This window comes from Fusarium verticillioides, chromosome 10 (genome assembly GCF_000149555.1).
Source record: "Fusarium verticillioides 7600 chromosome 10, whole genome shotgun sequence".
Lineage (NCBI taxonomy): Eukaryota > Fungi > Ascomycota > Sordariomycetes > Hypocreales > Nectriaceae > Fusarium > Fusarium verticillioides.
In genome coordinates, this window is record NC_031684.1 from 123,921 (window position 1) to 138,792 (window position 14,872).

The 14,872-nt window shown below is 48.1% G+C and overlaps 8 protein-coding genes and 1 non-coding gene across 9 annotated transcripts; 5 read left to right on the plus strand and 4 right to left on the minus strand.

Moving 5' to 3' along the window:
- Positions 1-99: 99 nt before the first annotated feature.
- Positions 100-1,109, minus strand: FVEG_13639 (alanyl-tRNA synthetase). Its single transcript, XM_018902999.1, has one exon. It carries the CDS (start codon positions 1,034-1,036, stop codon positions 224-226), a length of 813 nt encoding a protein of 270 aa, XP_018761859.1. The 5' UTR covers positions 1,037-1,109; the 3' UTR covers positions 100-223.
- A 665-nt stretch (positions 1,110-1,774) lies between these two features.
- Positions 1,775-3,499, plus strand: FVEG_17565 (hypothetical protein; the record flags this gene model as incomplete). The annotated part of the gene is made up of 3 exons (XM_018906809.1): positions 1,775-2,150; positions 2,204-3,342; positions 3,401-3,499. 3 exons carry the CDS (start codon positions 1,775-1,777, stop codon positions 3,497-3,499), a joined length of 1,614 nt encoding a protein of 537 aa, XP_018761860.1.
- A 764-nt stretch (positions 3,500-4,263) lies between these two features.
- Positions 4,264-5,845, plus strand: FVEG_13640 (hypothetical protein; the record flags this gene model as incomplete). The annotated part of the gene is made up of 3 exons (XM_018903000.1): positions 4,264-4,580; positions 4,630-4,984; positions 5,036-5,845. The coding sequence occupies 3 exons, from the start codon at positions 4,264-4,266 to the stop codon at positions 5,843-5,845; spliced, it is 1,482 nt and encodes a 493-aa protein (XP_018761861.1).
- A 354-nt stretch (positions 5,846-6,199) lies between these two features.
- Positions 6,200-6,315, plus strand: FVEG_17566. The gene has a single exon (XR_001989332.1). It is a non-coding gene; the product is annotated as a 5S ribosomal RNA (ribosomal RNA).
- A 197-nt stretch (positions 6,316-6,512) lies between these two features.
- FVEG_17567 (hypothetical protein) lies at positions 6,513-7,198 on the plus strand. Its single transcript, XM_018906810.1, has 2 exons — positions 6,513-6,742; positions 6,805-7,198. Exons 1-2 carry the CDS (start codon positions 6,555-6,557, stop codon positions 7,091-7,093), a joined length of 477 nt encoding a protein of 158 aa, XP_018761862.1. The 5' UTR covers positions 6,513-6,554; the 3' UTR covers positions 7,094-7,198.
- FVEG_13641 (hypothetical protein) lies at positions 7,070-8,056 on the minus strand. The gene has a single exon (XM_018903001.1). The coding sequence runs from the start codon at positions 8,035-8,037 to the stop codon at positions 7,174-7,176; it is 864 nt and encodes a 287-aa protein (XP_018761863.1). The 5' UTR covers positions 8,038-8,056; the 3' UTR covers positions 7,070-7,173.
- Positions 8,057-8,400: 344 nt separating this feature from the next.
- On the minus strand, positions 8,401-8,947 carry FVEG_13642 (hypothetical protein; the record flags this gene model as incomplete). The annotated part of the gene is made up of 2 exons (XM_018903002.1): positions 8,401-8,595; positions 8,648-8,947. The coding sequence occupies 2 exons, from the start codon at positions 8,945-8,947 to the stop codon at positions 8,401-8,403; spliced, it is 495 nt and encodes a 164-aa protein (XP_018761864.1).
- Positions 8,948-9,883: 936 nt separating this feature from the next.
- FVEG_13643 (hypothetical protein) lies at positions 9,884-10,793 on the minus strand (the record flags this gene model as incomplete). The annotated part of the gene is made up of 4 exons (XM_018903003.1): positions 9,884-10,251; positions 10,317-10,383; positions 10,441-10,652; positions 10,718-10,793. The coding sequence occupies 4 exons, from the start codon at positions 10,791-10,793 to the stop codon at positions 9,884-9,886; spliced, it is 723 nt and encodes a 240-aa protein (XP_018761865.1).
- Positions 10,794-12,244: 1,451 nt separating this feature from the next.
- FVEG_13644 (hypothetical protein) lies at positions 12,245-12,841 on the plus strand (the record flags this gene model as incomplete). Its single annotated transcript, XM_018903004.1, has 2 exons — positions 12,245-12,484; positions 12,530-12,841. The coding sequence occupies 2 exons, from the start codon at positions 12,245-12,247 to the stop codon at positions 12,839-12,841; spliced, it is 552 nt and encodes a 183-aa protein (XP_018761866.1).
- Between the last annotated feature and the right edge of the window lie 2,031 nt (positions 12,842-14,872).

Sequence of the window (14,872 nt, forward strand, 5' to 3'; positions counted from 1 at the left end):
GCGAAAGCCACTGTAGCATCCAGCCACTGCTCATTTCATATAATTGAATGAACTGGAAATTAGGTTGTTGCCGCACGCTCAAGGGTTCAAGAAGAATAAGCTTCATCGTATGAGAAAACACCCCTCGGTGTATTGGTACAAAGATCTCCTGAACAGTGTCGGCTTCTTGTATGCCGAATACGTCGTCTATTTTTAGGCATTGTCTCGTCTATACTCTACAGCCTCATTTTACCAAATAGCTGACCTTTGACTTTCCCTTACTCCTCGCAATCTTCTTAACCGTCGTCTCACCACACAGATCCGTAGTATCAACATGCGTTCCACCGCATGGATAAACCTCCGCTCCAACAATCCTCACAACACGAAACTTTGTCTCTCCAGGTCCCAAAAAGCTCGCATCAGGCGTGAGGTGTTCAAGGCCGTTCTTGCGAAACTCCTCAGCGTCCCACCAATCAATCTCAACTGGCATCTTGGCCGCTAAAAATTCATCGACTTTCTTTTGAATGGGCTCTTTGTACTTTCCGTCGATGAGGCCTTGGAATTCGCATGATGCCGAGTCAGGGAAGTGAGAGGCTTTCAACTCTTCGAAGCCCTCGACTGTGTCTTTGAGGAGATGGTTGACTGCCGAGCCGAGGACATGACCGGCGGTATGATAACGTGAGTAGAGAAGACGCTTCTCAACGTCGATTTCTTGCGTGACTTTGTGTCCCTCTGTGAACTTCTTGTCTGACTCGAATCTTCCAAAATGCAAAACCTGGCCATCGCGAACAGCATCCATACGAGCAGATGCAACAGTAAATGAAGCCCCAGCCTCATCCGTTATTTTCCCAACATCTGAAGGTTGACCTCCTCCTTGCGGATGAAAGATTGTCTCTTCTGTGACGACTGCATAGTCTTCATCGGTGCCTTGCTTAAATAGCTCACGATTCTCAGCTTCCAAACTGGCAAATGGTCGAATTGCCGTGATCAGTGTTTGTAAGGAATGGAGCTTTGAATTGCGCTGGAAAGTCAGCACAGTTCGTGCTGCTGATGCCATTTTGTGAATGTGAAGAAATAATTCAAGAGGATGAGAGAGATGGAAGTATGCGAGGGTGAGGGCGAGAAATAACTGATGAATCAACGAATGAGAGAGGCGAGCACTAAAGCGGAGGGGGTTAGTGCTTAGGTTTCAGTGAATCACAGGGCGCGCCTTTGCAGCTTATCGCTTATCTAATTGTTAGTGCAAGACAGCCTAACCTAGAGAAGAAGGTATTTGCTGCTGTCATCACTTTTGGAAACAAAGAGCAGCAAATAGAATGAATGACTGTGAAACTTGGCTAATACTTTTGACGCGGATGTGCACCGGAAGAGAGACAGTCGAAATTCGACTGCTTATCACGCAGTACGATACCTGTTGGGAGATGAGAACAAAGCACAGTAGTTGTTTTTTGCACATCTAGAGCCAAATATTTACCGCTCTAGGCTGTACTGTCGCTGAGCTAGGACTGTGAATGGTTTCAATACACACCGTGCGTGCAGCTGAGGTGTTTCTCCTCACGGAAAAGAGTGGAGACTTTCGCAGTCACTTCGAACCAACATGCTAAGGTACGTCTCAATCACCTTGCGATTGCTTATTAAATAAATTAGGCAGCAAGGCAGGTGTTGCCCAATATACCCTACAACTTATAAAGGAAAGTTAGAATTATATAATCAATATATAAGATCTGCTTGTTAAAGAAGTTAGACTATGAGACCAATCTCACTTTCCTTACACTAATAGTTATCACCACTCAATATGTGCACTAGCCTCCAGGAAAAAGCTCACTCATGCTTCCACTGCGAGCAAAGATTTCTCATTCGGGATTGCAACGACCCACAGCCCCTTATCCACATCGATGGCCCGAAGAGTGATCATTATTGGAGATTGTGGCCTCCAGACCAAGAGCCGATAACTCTCTCAGAACTCAAGCAAATGGCTAATCTAGGATGTGCTTTTGCAGAGTACCTTTTTTTGAAGTTCACTTCTCGTAAAGAAGCAGTCTCTGACAATGCCATTGTCAATCGGGTTCCTCCAGCTATGGGAGACACTGAGCCCAACTCCATCGTTGTTACACTTTCAGGAGAGAACCATCACGAAACAAATTCATACTTTACATATATGACAGAACAAGGTCGGACCTCGCGTAATTGTCTTCGTGGGCTATTATCTAATGCACCTAGACAGGAAGTAGCACAGCTGACGAAGTCCCTCAAAGACCTCCGAACTTGTTACCCGCATCACCACACGCTTTTAGTCTGGCAAGAAAATGGGCTCATGAGTGTCTCCAAAATCATACATCTTGTGCCAGTCCATCTGTAGACTTCATGCCAACAAGGATCATCAAGATATTCGACTCTGGAAAAAGGATTGAGATTGTCGAGAGAAATTCCCCGGCTGCCTACGCAGTTTTATCGTACTGCTGGGGCGGCCCGCAACGAATCACTCTCAGCAAGGCTCGAGTAAAGAATGGCCAACTTTCCTTCGATACAAGCACTTTACCACAAACGTTGCAGGATGCAGTCCGTGTTTGCGGCGAGCTTGGCCTCAGCTTTCTATGGGTTGATGCTCTATGCATCATACAGGACGTTCCGGAGGATAAAGCTGCAGAAATTGGACAGATGGCAAAGATTTACGAAAACTCGTATGTCGCAATCATGGCTAGCAGAGCAAAGAGTGTTGAGGAAGGATTCCTGCACCCACGGTCACATTTCGGAGCAGACAGGCGCTCTCCTGGCTTTCGTCTTCAATATGAGACCAAGAACGGCCGAAGAGGATCTGTCGTATTGGTGGAGGAGTCCTGTTCTCAGACTTACGCTGATCCTCTGAGTCTTCGCGCATGGGCATACCAAGAGTTCATCCTTTCTCCAAGAATTCTTGATTACGGGAAGCTGAGAACAACATGGATCTGCTGGGCAGATATCAATCCAACAGATGGATTTCTATCAACACCAACATCGTACTGGAGCCGACAGAGGTTTCAGGAAATAATGTCTCCCTCTATTGAGTCTAATTCCGTCTCGCCCCGTCAACTGTGGAGCACTCTGGTTCTATGCTATATGCGTAGCTCAATAACCGATCCTTACGACCGCCTTCCCGCGCTGGCAGGTATTGCGGAACGTCTGAACACTATCATGAAAGACGAATACATTGCAGGTTGCTGGAAAAGTAACATCTGGCTTGATCTTCTGTGGTGGCATGAGGACGGTAGATCCCGTATGCGACCCGCAAGATACTTTGCTCCGTCTTGGTCTTGGGCGTCCATCCCAGATGGCAACCTTAACTACATATCAACAAGTTCATGTGTTGTCGATGAAGGATTTGAAGTACTGCATCACGATATTAAATTATCGTATCCTCAATCTCAATATGGTACTGTCACAGGTGGCTTCCTTTTGCTCCAAGGGCGCATTATACCAGAGGAATACTTGTCTGACCTCAGAAACCGAGAGTTCTACCATCATCCAACACATGTTATCGTAAATGGGCAGAACTCAATCGCAATTTCATGCTCCGTTATTCCTGACTATGGTCTGGAGAGTTTTTTCAACAGTGAATATCCTATTCAAGGGATATGTCTCTGTTGGGACGAAAAGAGAACTACAATTCGCGGTATTGTACTTCAAAATGTTGAATCGGACTGCTATCGCAGAATAGGCCTTTTTTCTGTTGAATTGGGAATAACAGAACCGACTTGTCAAGATGTATCATTTGAAGAATGGACTCAAAGAAGGGATATATTTTTAGGAATATGGAGAGAGAGTTTACAAATTAGAAAAATAAAGGTAGTTTAGTACTTTATATTATAAAAGAAACTATTTATACTCTCTATTTAAATAAAACTAAGGATTTAAGAATAGGCTCTTTGATGTAAGCAGTGGAGGATGAGATGTCTGGATAGATCCACCAGCCCATAGTAACATACCTACCTACCTTGAGTACAATTGACGGGAGAGCTTACCAAACAACCCGAATCATCTCCGTGGCCTGAACTCTCAGTTGAAAGATATACTACAGAACAGGGCTAGAAAGAGTCAAATCGGAATGTTACCGATGTTTTGGTGTTGATATTCGGAAATTACCCCGCATGGAAACTTCCGATGCCTTGGTAAGTGCCGTTGATGTTGTGCAACCACCAAACAGGTATCAGCGGGGTAGAATCTTGTTAAAAGCAGTCAATCGACCACCGTTTCTACACGCTTTACTGTGAATCAGAGGAAACTTGCAGACACTGATAAGTTTGTAAAATGATCCTGGATCTCTTCCTTCAACACCCGTGGGCGTATCTGGCAGCTGCCCTTGTTGGACTACTAGCCACAAAGCTCCTCATTAACAAGTATGGGAATGGCTTGAACGGAATCCCCGGACCAGCTTTGGCCCCTTTCACGGACCTCTGGCGCTTTCTTGACGTGTATCGGAGAAGACCAGAAGTGACACAGATTGCTCTACATGAAAAACACGGCAGCGTGGTAAGACTCGGACCCAAGACGGTCTCGATCGCGGATCCAGCTGCCATACAGACAATCTACGCCCACAACTCAGGTTATATCAAGTCGGATTTCTAGTGAGTTACCAGGGCGATAAAAAGAGTTACTCAGATTGACAAGCGTTAGCCCGGTGCAACAGACCATCAACAAGAGTGGCAAGAGGCTCATCACGCTGTTCACCTCACAGGATGAAAGGTTCCACTCGCAGCTCCGACGATCCGTATCAAATGCTTATGCCATGAGTACGCTCGTTCAATTCGAACCATTCGTTGACTCCACTACTACCGAGTTCTTCAAACAGCTTGACCAACGATATGCCAACCAAAATGACATCCTTGACTTTGGTACATGGTTGCAGTACTATGCCTTTGATGTCATTGGCGAGTTGACGTACTCGAAGAGACTAGGCTTCGTGGACCATGGAAAAGATGTGGATAATATTATTGGAAACCTTGAGTGGTTGCTTAACTATGCAGCGCCTGTATGTTCCCCTGCAACCTTGACTGGGTCTACTAATCTGACGGCCATCTAGGTCGGACAACTGCCAATCCTCGACAGCTTGCTCCTCAAGAACCCATTAAGGCTACAGCTTACAAAATGGGGTTTCACCAATTCATCCTCTCCCGTCGCGATATTCGCCCGCAATCGAATGCTCGCCCGCGTCGATCCCGAGAAGCTCGGCGACATGAAGTTCAACCAAGACAATGGCCGACGAGACTTCCTCTCGCGCTTTCTCGAAGCCAACCAAAAAGATCCAGAGTTCATGAATAACGATAGAGTGCTCGCACTGACTGTAGCAAATATGTTTGCAGGCTCAGATACAACGGCGATTACATTCCGAGCTATCTTTTATTATCTCATGAAGAACCCAGATGATATGAAGACTTTGATGTCTGAGCTAGCGGAGGAAGAAAAAGCCGGCCGCTTTACCCGTGAAGACGGCCTTGTCAGCTGGAATGAAGTCCGAGACCTTCCCTTCCTCAACGCTGTTGTCAAAGAAGCTCTTCGATGTCATCCAGCTGCAGGTCTCATGCTAGAGCGCATTGTCCCCGCACGAGGTCTTGAAGTTAACGGTCATCATATCCCAGGCGGTACCATTGTTGGAGTAAACGCTTGGGTTCTACATCGCAACAAGGATATCTTCGGTCATGACGCTGATCAATGGAGACCGTCTAGATGGATCGAAGCTTCGACGGAGCAGAAGAGACGGATGGAGAACTACATGTTTGCCTTTGGTGCGGGTTCAAGGACCTGCATTGGGAAGAACATTAGTTTGTTGGAAATGTATAAGATGGTTCCTGCTCTGTTGCGGCGATACGAGGTAAGATTCAGAGTCGATTGAAGTGCCCTTTACTGAGATGTTGGTGTAGCTTGAGTTCCCGTCAGCGGATAACACATGGCATCTGAACAACGGTAAGTTTCTTCCTTCCCGAGCCCTTGCATACAGCTGCCAGCTCCACTTTGTGATATACTGTCTTGATACTGACTTTAGTCCAGCGTGGTTCGTGAAGCAGAGTAACTTTAATGTCCGGCTTAGGCGAAAGCATAAAGTGTCATTTCTTGCGGACGAGAGACAATATTGAACTACTGCGGAAGTAAGCAATTAGCTGCTTATTACCATGGTCAACACTTTGAGAGAATGCTCGTGCGTGAAATCCATCTTCATAAGGTTTCACTAAGGGAGCCTATGATACATACGACCATAGCTCGCAGAAAATACGGGATCCCGTCTGCTCTCCCATAGTCAAGCTGCGAAGCGCTGGATTAGTAGTTGGGTCGGTGACGACCAGCGAATCCCCGGTGTTGTATGTTTTTTTAAAGTTTTTCGTGATTTCTTAGTGTGTTGGCTTGATGCACCTCGTTGAGATGTCACAAGTTTTGACCTTCTATCAGTCATTCATTGCTCACGATCACAAAGTTCAGCTTGGCCGGAGCAGATACTCCGCCTACTGATAAGATAAGAGCTGCCCTCCTGAACCTTTCCAATTCGCTTCCCACTTCATACTTCTCCACATTCCCTCATGCACTGAGTACGTATTGCGCCGAGAACAATGTCGCCATCCAAGACACGTGCTGAGCGTGTTGAAACCGACGTCTTACTGGCCATTAAGCCGGAACACTTGGCAAACATCATTAGCCGAGAGAAGAACCATGAGTATCGCAAGTATCGTCTAAAAGACGGTGTCTCGCGCCTCTGGCTTTACGAAACTGGCAGTGGAGGCGGTCGCTCATCAATCACGTATGTTCAGCACCTCAACAGAAATCTTACCAGAGATGAGAATTCGAACTAACTTTCAGTAGACACATCGCAGTGATTCCATCAAACACCCGCCATGAACCAGGTTCTGTACCCACCGAGCCTTTTGGTATTGGCAATGAAGACTTTAACGCTGGACGCAAGGACTCCAAGTATGGATATCCGATCCTGGAGCTTTACGAACTTGTGAATCCAGTTACTCTCAACGAAATGAAGACTCGATGGGGCATGGGTGGTGCGCCTATGGGATGGCAGTATGTGACATCGGATCTCTGGGAGGATAGATGGGGCGAGGATGAGCAGGGAGGCGAGAAGGTGAAGAAATTGTTTTGAAAGATATCCTTGCTTACTTGGCGCTTGGTGTTGATACCATGAACTCTAATGCTAGTTCTACACTCTGAGAATTTTGACACTCATTCTATCCATTTGTTCTGCTTCAGCCATGCTTCGCACATAACTGGCCACTTTGATACAGGCAACTCCTTCGGGCTATCCAACGCAAATCCGTGAGGCGCATCAGCGAAGATATGCAACTCCACCGGTGCTCCACCCTTCGTAATGCCCTCTGCTAAGCGATATGCATTGACAACGGGTACCACTGGATCGTTGTTAGAGTAAACGATGAATACTGGCGGCGCAGGAGATCGAAGCTGAACATCTGGTTGTACAATATCATACAGCTCTTGCTTTTCTTTTGGTGGAAGAGGAGGTTTGTTCTCAATAATTGCGCGGCCAGCTGCATTCGTCGAAATAGGTCCATAACCCAATACAGCGAACTCGACCTGAGGCATTTCTGGATCTGGTGATGTCCAGACTTGAGGATACTCCGCCAGAAGCGCAGCGCCAAGATGACCACCAGATGAGAGACCGCAAATGCTAATACCCTTTGGCGCAAATCCACTCTCAGCCATGATCTTCAGAGCTCTTCTTCCATCATCTAACGGCGCTTGAGCACCTGTTTCGCTGTTCGGGAAGCGATGCACCAGGACGAATGCGTAGAAGCCAAGACTGTTGAGCCATTTTGCGACGGCGACGCCTTCGCGGCCAACCATGAGTTCAACATATCCTCCGCCTCCGAGAATGAGAATGCCGCGACCGTTTGATTTTGGGGGTCGGTAGCCAAATAAGAAAGGGCGGTTTACTTTGGTAACGACGGCGTTGTCGCCGGGGGTATCGAGATCGAAGGCTCCGTCGAGGGAGTCATTGCCCCATAGAGGCCAGGATTGATCTGAGTCGAGCATGGTGAGTTTATGCCAATCTTTTGGATTGACAGACATTAAAGATCAAAGCCCACAGAGGAATTGATAATGGCAAGATGATGGAGGTTTGAGGGGTTACGTGTGGAGTTGCTAGACTTGGCCTCGCGGGAACATCCAACCGAGATGCCGAACATTGGGGGTTGGGGTCTTAGATGATACCATCCTCTCTACATTGCAATTCCAGGCGTAAAGCTCTGTCTGCTGGGATACGCTTTCCAGGCACACTTGGCTTTTCGCACACTTGGCTCACATCTCTAAGGATTCCGAACAGCGTCTTGACTTTGTTTTCTTGGTCAATATGTTTAGATTATTTGATACACTTTATAGGCCTGCCTATTATGATACTAACGCCAATCCCTCCATCTCCATTACTCCATCCTCTTAGCTTGTAGTCGCATCAAAAGCAAGGAAAGTCGAAGCCTTTCCAGCTTCATCCTTATCCTGTGAAATGTTGTTCTGTAACTTCTTGTTCTCTTCCGCCAGCTTGTCAGCGACATCCTCACCCTGCGCTTGCTGAGCCTCCAACTTGAGGATAGTAGCAGTCAACTTCAAGACCTTGTTCTTGATCTTTCCGCGCTGCAAAACCGTTAGCCTTGTGTCCATATTGACCTTTGATGGAAAGGCTTACCTGAAGAGCGTCGGCTGCTTCGCCGGAGGCTGCGTCGATAGCAGGGTTGAAGGCCTCATCCTCAGCATCATTCGCAATCTGATTGACACTGTTGAGGAAGTCCAAGTCAGACTTCTCAACAGTCGATAGGTCTGCTGGCAGACCGCCGAGCTTCTGCAGAGCCTCTTGCTGGGCGTTGCCCGCAGTGCCACCACTAATGGAAAGATCGTCGTACGTTGACTGGCTGAAGACAGCGCGCTTGCTGATAGGGCTGGCGATAGCAGTGGCAGCGAAGCCAAGAAGGAACGAGGTGAACTTCATGTTTGCGTTTGAGATGTGATGCACGGAAGAGGACGGATGGAGGATGTGAGTGTAAGAGAACAGGCCAGCTGTAAGAAGTGAAAGTGAATTGAGTTTGTGATAAGACTAATGTTGGAATAATGGCAGTGTCGTCGAGTCTTTGTATGCGACAGAAACATCGTACAAGAGACTCTTATTGGCGCTAAGTGAGCATGAGACGTTTCTCACGGAGTATTTTTACGCTTCATCTTCAGGATGAACCTATTCCGGGGTGTAAGCGCCGTGGTAAAACGGTGTATCCTCGGTGGTGATCATACTCGCGCTGCGAGTTGAAGACCGGATGAGCGGTGATCCGAAAGTGCCCTAGTTGATATTTTCTATAGTCAATCGGTTGGCGGAAACATCAAATGTCAGAACTGGGTCAATGTCGCAATTGAGCATTGGCGTTGTTCCATTTTGGTGAGGAGGCTAGGGGTATCCCTAAGTGTCGCGCATGGTTTCATCGTGCCTCAGATCGCGATTGAGACAATCCACTGCCTCAGATCCACCCCGTTAGTTCATCCCGAGTATTCAGAGAGTTTTAACTCTAAATACGCGCTTTACGAAACTTATATCCATTGTGATGCGCCTCGTATTTGGGCTTTCCTACAATGCTAACCGCGTAATCCGAGGAAAGACCTACATCATCGAGGCAAGGTGATCAGTAATGATAATTCCATTGCTATTATGCTATTTCTGAGCGCATCTCATATCACTATATAAGTTGTACGAGCTTTCTGAGGCATGGCGATTAGAAGCAGAACTCATGGCACTTATTACTTCTTATTGCAAGATTGTCATACTCTATATACAGAGTGTGTTCAACGCCAATAGCTCAACACCAAGCCCTAACAGCTTAGCAAGCCTTCTCGGACACCACGTACTGACTGATGATCAAGTCATGCCTCGGCTGAAACTTTACTCCACGCTATCTCCATCTGACCCGACCATTAGGGGATGATCGTCATCCGAGTCTAAAGGTCTCTGAGCAGGATCATCGGCAGGGCGACTTTCATCTGATGCTGCAGGTACAGATGCAGCTGGGCTGACATTGTCAGATGAGGGGATAGGTATCGCCTCAGCTGGGCCTCCCTGGCTTGCCGAACCCTGTGCGAGCATAGTATACTTCTCAAGGAAACACTGCTCGATGGCACTGGCGGTAACAGTAGTGACTCTCCACGTGGTTCTGTTAGAAATGGGTTGGATTTCTTCGGTGGTGACAAACACGACATCAACTGCAACCGTAACGGCGTCTCCGGTGACGGTGAGGGTCTCGCGACAGTGGCCTTGATTTCAATGCAGGTTAGCTTTTCATCACCATACCGTAAGATTCGGCTTGGCATGCACTAACCCATGGTAGTGTTGGTTACGGTTTCAACTCTAACTTTCTCAATAACCCTGACTGACGTTGGGAGGGTCTGGTCTCTGTATCAGCATATCTGTTCGAGTATAGAAACGATGCGACTCAAACGTACCACGACATCAGTCTTGACAATCGTGTTCGTGACGGTCGAGGTGGATACCGGTACATAGACAATCTTGGCTTTGTCCTTAACACCACATTGTGTAATGTGACCGGCGCAAGATACCATGACCTTGTCCTCGCGGTGACCTTTCTTACGTTCATGCGCTCTTGCGGTCGTGGTTGAGGTCGATTTGGAGATTGCAGGACTGGGGTCGCCGGATTCTGTACTTTGTTACTGAGAGCTCATGCATGATTGTGATTTTGACCCATGTCCAGAGGCAACTTACCCCTCACAGCAGACGTGAGGCCTGCAAGACAAAGAGTAGCCACGATGGCGGCGCGGGACAGAGATTGTACAAGCATTGCGAAGAGCTTGGTGGAGTGCAAAGTGATGAGGAGGAGGAGAGAGATGGAGGAAAGTTTGCGATTGTAGCTTCACTTGGCGGATTTAAAAGGAATGAGGGGATGGGAGGATTATCATAACGACCTCAGCTGTGAGAAGAAAGCAGCTCGATAGCTCTATTGAGCTACAGAGCTTGCCCAGGCTCCAAGCCAGCTAAGCTATCCAGGGTCTGGATCTAGCAATGGACCCTTCCTAACCTGCAGCTGCTCTCTATTGAATTGAGTTCAGCTAGCTCCCAACTATCTACTGAGTAGGGTCTCTTCTTTGGACCCTGGGGGCGTCTGCTGTGTAGTTGCATAGGGCTTGCGTACTTCAGCGCTAAAGCAATTATCGAACCATGTAAGGTGATAGCTGTGACGCTGGCTATGGAGTGCAGACAATAGTGCATTTTCAGCTGCAATCTACTACAGGTAGCAAGCCCATATACCCCAAAATGCACTTCTACAGAGAGTAACATTACTAAAGTGGCTGGCTGGTATGACGCGTAGCGACCCGGCTATCTACAGTCTAGACTATTTGGGACCAAGCCACAGCGGACAACGGTTCAGAATGGATCCCAAACGGGCACGATTGGCGTTTCCTCTCATCCAATTTCAGAGCTGAATATTCATTTTCGGCAATCAGCTACGCCTCAAAGGAGCTAACACACACACACACAATTGGCGCACAATGTGCTGCGCATGGTAGCTCGAGCTGGCCGGTCTAGTGCGTGCTGACCTAGCTCCAGGCCCCTCGAAGGGACATCATTCACGCGACAGTGAGATCACCATTACACCGCTGAACACAATCACTGAATTTGGCCCTGTTAGGCGAACTTGCAGTCAGAGTCTCCTCTCCTTGTCATCTTTACTGGACCGGGTTAGACATTTGAAGCCTTCTTCAACAAATGCGGGCTGGTTCAATGTCTCACGAGACACTATCAGACGCCATGCAGAGCAGCCACATAGACAGATTCACAAAACAACGACATGCAGTAGTTTCTATAGTACCTCGATGTGATGAGATTAGTGTCGGGCTGGATGCACCTGCATTCAAAGATCCGAGCGCGAGTTTCGTTGATCAGGTTAGCCAGCCTCCAAACCACCAGTTCTAACACAAAGCCGGGAATAAGGGATATCGTCTGATTACTCTGGGCTTGAATCGCGGTCAAGTCATTCTGGGACGAGCTGCCTCTGTCCATAGCCATAGCCACAGTGACGACTGAAGAGCCAATGCGAGTGATGCTTATGCATGCACGAGGGATGTCGGAGGAGTTGCCAAGTAGACATGAGTGAGGTTCAAGAAACTATAAAAGCAGGCGTTTTACTCTCCCAGATTATAGAAAAATCATTCTCATACCATCGCATTCAACCTACGGCCATCACCAAAGTTATCAGCGAGTGAAATTTGCGACACAAAGTTTCTATCAGTCATGGCATCCGCAGAAGCATTCAAAGAGCTCCCCAGGGACATCGCTGCAGTCGACATCAAGGGCATGACCTATGTGTTCTTCGTCAACTCGAATCACCAGCTCTGCTACCTTAAATCTCCTGGGCTGGGAACCGACGACTATGAGCCTATACTCGTCAAGCTCACAGACGGGGATCTGAAGGTCAAGTGCGGCAGCAGACAAATCGCCGCAGCAGCTTGGCAGGGAGGAAACGGTACAGAAGTGAGTCCAATTCCCCAGCCATCATGAAGCACTCTGACCGTATAGATCCGCATCTACTGCATTGCTCCTGAAAAGGGTGAATGTGAGAACAAGGGTTATATCCAAGAGGTCTCTTTCGGCTCTAGCACTGGATGGGAACATGGCCTTCTTGGCTACAAGGAGGAAGGGAGGCCGTATGTTGATAAGGATGCCTCGCTGACCGCTTGCGTGCATGCCTGGCCTGACAAGACGGATATCAAGGTCTTCGCTTCTGGGAAGGGTGAGAATGGACGCCCCAAGATCACTATGCATCAGTACAGCTATGGGCATAAGAAGTGGCTTCCCAAAGTTATTAGTAACAAGGTCTCGGACTGGTAAGGGCTTTGGGGAAAGGCACTGGCGCGCGAAGTTACGGATTATGATGCATTGGACTTGTGGAGTACCGTTCTTGTGTGTTAGTGATGGGTTGACTCACCGAGGAGTGAATTATCAGCAAATACCTTCGGGGAACACAGTTGGGCTAAAGTCTAGAACCTCGAGCCTGGTCGAATCTTGTGATAACGAGAGTCAACAAGCAAAGTTGCTTGACTGTGAACCTGACTGGATAGTCTCGTATAGCCCATAACCAAGATGGAAGATTCAATAACTCGATACCAAGTCTTGTCAATGACAATCCAGATCCGCAGACGAGGCGGCTGGCCCGCCTAGATCAGATCATGTGCTCCTTCTGCTACCGAGACCTAAAGAATTGTCTCAAAAAAGATAAATCACGCAGAGTTCTGTTCAATAACCGTTAGTCAATGCTACAGTTTTGCAGCTGAAAATACCAGCTTAGTCTAGTTTGTGTCGGCTGCAGCTACGAACGCTTGCCGCTCTCTTTAGCTTCCTTCTGATACCTGCAGGGTCTCGATGCTCAGCGGTAGCTCCTCAGCACGCCACTTTCTGCAGCCCTTGCTAGGGTCCCCCGAGCTATACGTCTGGAGCTCTATCGGAAGCTCGTAGCGATGTTTTTCGGGATATGCAATACCTTCAGTAGTTCAGTGTCGAGGTATGCCATCTCAGCCAGCCTCATGTTCCCCGATAGATGTTCACCCCAGGTTGCAGCCACCATAGACCTGCATCCTTATCACGCAACTATTTGCCATAGGTCGTCAATAGTTTGCGTACCAAGACCCCGCGAATCCGGCATCGGCAGGGCTGCCACTAGTGCAAACTTTATCAGTGAACAATGAAGCTTGGACATTGGTTCCCCAGGTTTAGGCCGTTGGGGTCGTGTCCCGCTCGGACCGTTCCTGTCCACCCACGAACTCGTAATCCAAAACCTTCTAGGGAACCTCAGCCCGCCTCTTTCACAACCTTAGAAGTCGATTTGTGGTATCGATCCAGTAAATACACCCTGTTCAGGCGCTTGGGCCTCGCTTTCAATGGTCACGCTATGCTTGTTGGAATCAGTGGCGTGTCTCTCCACCTGACTGCAGCAGCGCATCTCGCCGAATCTCCGATGCTATCGTAAAATGCGGCCGTTGACTTCGACTACCCCTCAATCACGGGTAAACGGGCAGTCAACACAGTGTCGATCCTCATACTCTAATCGTGAAACCACAATGGCGTGAGCAGCCCCAGGAACAGCTCTCGTGTACGGGTATTCAAGGCACCGCAATAGGGCATAAACAGAGAGCCGCTACCCAGCTATGAAAGGTCTTGGATTATAACGACCTAGCAGGACGTGTGACTGTTTAGCAATATTACTCGCTAATCAAGGTTCGATCTGGCGGCTCAAAATCGCCATCCAGCTTTGTACAGTCTGGACTTTTCAGAATCGGAACTAGGGCTCCTGTACGCGGGTGGTTTCCAAGGGATCGGATTACTTCCCTTGATAGCTGTTTCCGGAATGCTCGCTAGATCCTTTCTCTGCTTGAAGAGGACGAACGAGCGGGGGAGGGGTTGTGGCTCGGTGCTTCAAATCTGCAGCCACTTCCCAAGCTGGAGGAAGCCGCCAAGTTGAAACCAAGTATGCTTTGCGGTCTGCAAGCCTGTCCTGCTCGGAAGACAAATATTTTCCGTGCGGAGATTTGTTCCTTGTCTTCCGTAATTCGCTCTGGCAAGAGCCTACTCCATTTCAACCATCCGCTTGTACGTGAGTGGCCTCAATGCTGGCCTTTATTCAGTAACATGAGATTTAGTGCCAGGTTCAACATGTCCCGTGAGATTTCCACTGTCGAGGTTTAGCGATCTGTAACGTACAGCGGTCATGTACTCTGAAGGCACTTTTATAGGTGGTTCTTTGTTAGTGGCCAACTGAGATTCTGTCTAATTTTTAACTTGCCACCTGGTTTGGCAACCATGATGATGCTCATACGGGCTGATTCTCGAGGGAGCCAAATTATTAGCCGTTGGGCTCCCATAACA